General features: G+C 34.2%; 1 protein-coding gene across 1 annotated transcript; it reads left to right on the forward strand.

The window, feature by feature from the left end:
* The first annotated feature begins 293 nt into the window (after positions 1 to 293).
* Positions 294 to 4,677, forward strand: LOC112696492 (adenylate kinase 1, chloroplastic). Its single transcript, XM_025749290.3, has 4 exons — positions 294 to 911; positions 2,795 to 2,935; positions 3,683 to 3,955; positions 4,220 to 4,677. Exons 1-4 carry the CDS (start codon positions 612 to 614, stop codon positions 4,361 to 4,363), a joined length of 858 nt encoding a protein of 285 aa, XP_025605075.1. The 5' UTR covers positions 294 to 611; the 3' UTR covers positions 4,364 to 4,677.
* Positions 4,678 to 5,108: the final 431 nt, after the last annotated feature.

A 5,108-nucleotide genomic window follows, 5' to 3' on the forward strand; every position in this document is an offset into this window, starting at 1 on the left:
AAAATGCTTAGAAAAAAAACCGAAATTCGCATAAAAAAGAGCTATATATAATGTCGTGATCTCTCAAAAGTTAGTTAGAGATAACGACACATGTAGCTGAATTAAGTTAGAACAACTTAGTTAAATTTAATTGATTAAATAACTTGGATGCAGAGCTTTATTATAATTAATAAATACGAACAAAAGGAAAAAAAATTATAACTCCGTTTGACTTCTAAATTTTGACCCCAAAACATTATTGGTAAATGGTAACAAATTCAATTGATGTTACAACTTACAACTCAGAAAAAATTGCATATTATGTTCACGTAATAACAATGCCAGTTTTTTTTTTTAACTAAATAAAAAGAAGCCATACTTAAGCAACACTGCCAAGTGCCAACACACGGTGATTATAGCTTCAATTTTCTAAAGGCCAACACCAATAAAATATAAATCGGAACAAATTAAAGAGGTTTCCAAAATAATAGAAACAATTTCGTTAGAAAATAATATTTTAATAAATAATCAGGGGGCGTGCAATCCCCATACCAATTACCGTTAAAAGGTATTTCTTCTTCTTCGCTTTGCTTTGCTTTGCTTTGCTTTAGGCTTTCCTCAGATTCGTTCCAATGGCGGCCATAACCCGCCTCGTGAAGCGCGCCTCCCCTTCCCTCTTCGTCTCTTCCACCGCGGCAAGAAGGCTCTTCTGTTCCGAATCCAGCTCCCACGCGCCGCCGCAGGATGACTTCCACGCCCCGCAGCGCAAGGATCCGAAAGACAGGAATGTGCAGTGGGTGTTCCTTGGGTGCCCCGGCGTCGGAAAGGGCACCTACGCCAGCCGCCTCTGCAACCTCATCGGCGTCCCTCACATCGCCACCGGCGATCTCGTCCGCCACGAGCTCGCCTCCAAAGGCCCCCTTTCCTCTCAGGTTCCCTAAACCCTTCTTTTTACTTTTTAACCTCTTCCTAATATTTTTAAATTTGACGGAAAAATTTACCTTTATGTTACATGATTTTGGTTGAGTTGAAATTTTGAAGTGTTAATGGCGTAGTGTTATCAATTTTATACTTGTGATGTCGCATATCTGGATAGTATTCCTTGTGAAGTGATATTAAAAATGTGTACCTTCTGTGTCTGATAAGCTGTATGGATAGATGTAGTGATGCAATCGTATGATCCTGTAGTACAGGATTGTTATTATGGGGTTGACATCTGTGTAGGAAAGAAGAAAAAAAACATTGATTTTGAGAGCTTGAATCTATAGACTTTTGTTGGACGTAGCTTTAGCTGGAACTGGATCTTAATTCTTAATCTGGTTGTTGGAGTTGAAAATTCTCAAACTCTTCTGATTGTAGATAATCTTAAGGGTGATTATTTGTGCCATAATTTGCCACTTATCGTTGATGTTTTTTATTTTTTATTTTTTTTCATGATAATCTGTGCAGTATCCATCTAAATTTGGATTTGGCCGTCCTCGGTTACTTAAACAATTTAATTATTGAGGTTCTTGCGTTCTCTTTTTCTACAAGTGTAGCATATTCTGTTCTTTTGATTGCATGTGGAATTTATTTTACTGGGTTTATATGGGGATTTTTCGAAGGTTGAATTTCGGGGAGTTTCAACATTTCGCTGAACCAAATTATTGATGTCTTGATTGTCTGTTTAAAAACAAAAAGAAAAAAAAAAACACAGCTCCAGCGAATTGATCCTAACCATACCTATACTTTAAAAAACCTGCTTTTCAAAAACAATTTTAAAACTAATCTCTGTATTTATTAAAACCAGTTTCTATCAAGGTCTTTTTTTTTATTTTTAAAGAAAATCCTCTTTAAATACTGTCTATTTTTAGAACCTGTTCAATTTTCCTCTGTTTTTCTCTCTCACGTGTTCTTGTATGTGATTTCACTCCTTTCCTCCTCCTCCTCCTCGCTCTCTATTTATGGCCTTGTTTGTTTGGTGCTACATCCACCCTTGATGATGCCTTCTCCCTCTTCGTCATGCTCCATTAGTACAGATCTCGGTGATGATTACCACAACCAATAGTGGAAAGCTTTATTATAATGTCAATCTTTTATTATTGATGTCTAAGCATCTTTTTTTTTTTTAAACATTTTTAAAGTCACTAAGTATTTGAAATTGTAGATATTGACGAATGTTGATTCTTTTGAGCTTTTAATGATGCTTATTAATGGTACTTCAAGAGGTCATAGTGTGCCCTAATTTTTATCTGTTCATTTAGAGCTGACAAGGGTGAATGGAAGGTGAAATGGTTTTGAGAACTAATTATTAGGGCATATTTTTTTTTTTTTTCCAAATTAAGGGTTTAGCTAACATCTAACATGTCCCCTTAGGGCATATGATTAAGTTATAAATTAAGAAAGTCTTTTTAGAAAACAATGCAAAATTTAAATTCTCAATGCATTTGTTGTGCATTTATTAAAATAAAGTATTTAAAACTTTCTATTACTAGCAACCTTAACTTGGTTAGCTAAACCCATAAATAAATATTAATAACATGAAACGAATTATACATAAGGAAAAGTCTAGGGGACCAACAGTTTTATTGAATTTTGGCCAGCATGTAACCGGCAGAAGAAGGTGAGCCATTGGATGAAATTTCACACCAATCTCACACCATCAAATCATCATTGATGGCTAATTGATGGCTAACAATCACAAAAATTACTGACCCCCTAGCATTGCTCAATACATAATAAGACCATATAGTTATATACTGTTTTCCTGTTTCGTCATTCACAGTTTCACACAATCTCTTTGGTCTCTAAATGCAATGTATGGTTTCTTTTACAGCTATCAGAAATTGTAAATCAAGGTAAATTGGTATCAGATGAAATTATTATAAGTTTATTATCAAAGAGGTTGGCTGATGGGGAAGCTAAAGGCGAGTCCGGATTCATTCTTGATGGTTTTCCTCGAACAATAAGCCAAGCAGTGAGTATCTCTATATTTCGTTATTGTTACACCTCCATAGCACTGGCGCATCAATATTGCTATTGATAGTGGGTTCTAATTTGCAAAGCACAAATTTTAATGAAAAGTGTGTAGGAGTCTTGTTAGAATGGATAATATGATTATTTCAGAAATAACCTATCTTACCTAGATTCTTTGATTTTTTTTTTGTTTACAGCTAACCAACTATTACTTTTCACCAAAACTATAAGTATGTTGGATTTAATTTTGTTCCTCTACCGATTGAGCTTTTTTCTTTCCTTCAGAATTTAATTGAATCATGCTTATGTCATCGTTAAAAAAAAAACTCTTAATGATGACAACAATTAACAGCTACCTTAAAGGTCAAAATTCAAACTCTTCGGTTTATGTCAACACATTTGTGTGATATATCAAAATAATCTAAATTGATAATGGATCAAAAGTAAATGCAAAGCTCCGAATAACCAATTTTTCATCTCATCGTTTGATATTTCTTGAGACTAAGTAACCAAATGCAAAGCTCCGAATAACCAATTTTTCTCATCTCATCGTTTGATATTTCTTGAGACTAAGTAACCAAACAGCAGCTTATTTTTTTGCCAACCTTCCCAAACCCTCTTTACCACCCCTCAACCTCTCTCTCTTTCTCTCTCTGGATGCATGAAGTCTATAACATGTTAGTTTTCTATAGCAGCTGTTTATTTGAATAATGTGCATAAAATTTTATTGCTTTTTTCTTGTGCTTAGGAAATATTGGAAAGAGTAATTGACATTGACTTGGTAGTCAATCTGAAGCTCCAAGAAGAAGCATTGCTTGCAAAATGCCTGGGTAGGAGAATTTGCAATCAGTGTGGTGGAAATTTTAATGTTGCTTCCATTGACGTCAAGGGTGAGAATGGGAGCCCTGGAATGTCTATGGCTCCGCTTCTTCCTCCAGCTCATTGTATGTCAAAGCTCATTACTCGTTCAGACGATACTGAAGCTGTAGTTAAAGAAAGGCTTCGCATATACAATGAAATGGTATTTTCCCTGTTATTGTTATTATTATTCAGTTGACTTAATTAAGCTATTGACAGTTTGAGTTCGTTGATTCCTTCAAATACTGCGTATGACCTTTTTTATTTATTTATTTATTTATTATGGAAGCATGTGATAGATCTGAATAACTCTGCATAGAGAGTTAAAACATTTCTAATTTCTTGTTGCTACCCATTACCTTTTGACTTTGTTGTCTATTTTATTTTAAACATACATTCTTATAACTTTTTTCTGTCATGAATGCAGAGTAAGCCTGTGGAGGAATTCTACCGTAGTCGAGGAAAACTATTGGAGTTTAACCTTCCCGGAGGGATCCCAGAATCTTGGCCAAAATTGCTGCAAGCTCTTAATCTCGATGATTATGAGGAGAAGCGGTCCGCTGCAGCATAAAAAGTTGTATTATTGTACCATAAAAAATGACTATTTCATTCTTTGCATGCATATGTATATTGCATGCTTCACAATTTTGCAGGAAAGGAAAGAGAACCATTGTTTGGACCTAATAATATGATATCAGGAAGTGTGATAATCTGAGAAAACTTCTGCCCTGTTGGGATTTCTATTGTTTTTTCAATTGGCTATATGGCAAAGCATAATTGTTATTGATCAGCAATAAACCTGAATTATAGAACTGATACTTGTTATTGAGTTGTAACTTAAACTCATGATATATAATTAAAACAGGGTCAAGGGATTTAATATTATTTTACTGGAGTAATTTCCAGGAAGACCTAATTATTGATGATATTTTGCTGATTTAATGTGTTGCTAATTCTGCTAACTAGTGACACTCTTTCCATAAACTGATTGAGTTTCCTGTTTTGCAGGTTCAATCTAAGTAATATTGTATGGTAACTACTCCTATGAAGATGCCAAAAACATCTTTTTATGATAATCCTTGCTTAAAAAGTGTAACTTATTTATTTTGCAACACTTTAAATAAAGATAACACTTTTACTTCAAATGAAATCAAACCCTATAATCTATCATCTAATGGTCAAAATGATATATTTTTTCATGATGACAATCATTAAATTTTCATTGGAGTAGTCACTATATTGTATTTGTGTTTTTCTATGCCTAGCACTTGTGTGAATTTCACAAACGAATCTTTGAACTTGTCTGCTTTGAAATT

This window comes from Arachis hypogaea, chromosome 6, assembly GCF_003086295.3.
Source record: "Arachis hypogaea cultivar Tifrunner chromosome 6, arahy.Tifrunner.gnm2.J5K5, whole genome shotgun sequence".
In the NCBI taxonomy this organism is placed as follows: domain Eukaryota; kingdom Viridiplantae; phylum Streptophyta; class Magnoliopsida; order Fabales; family Fabaceae; genus Arachis; species Arachis hypogaea.

Coding starts and splice junctions, on each gene's coding strand:
- LOC112696492 (XM_025749290.3), top strand. CDS start 612: ATGGCGGCCATAACCCGCCTCGTGAAGCGCGCCTCCCCTTCCCTCTTC. Junction 912..2,794: donor AAGGCCCCCTTTCCTCTCAG/GTTCCCTAAACC, acceptor TTTCTTTTACAG/CTATCAGAAATTGTAAATCA. Junction 3,956..4,219: donor TTCGCATATACAATGAAATG/GTATTTTCCCTG, acceptor TCATGAATGCAG/AGTAAGCCTGTGGAGGAATT.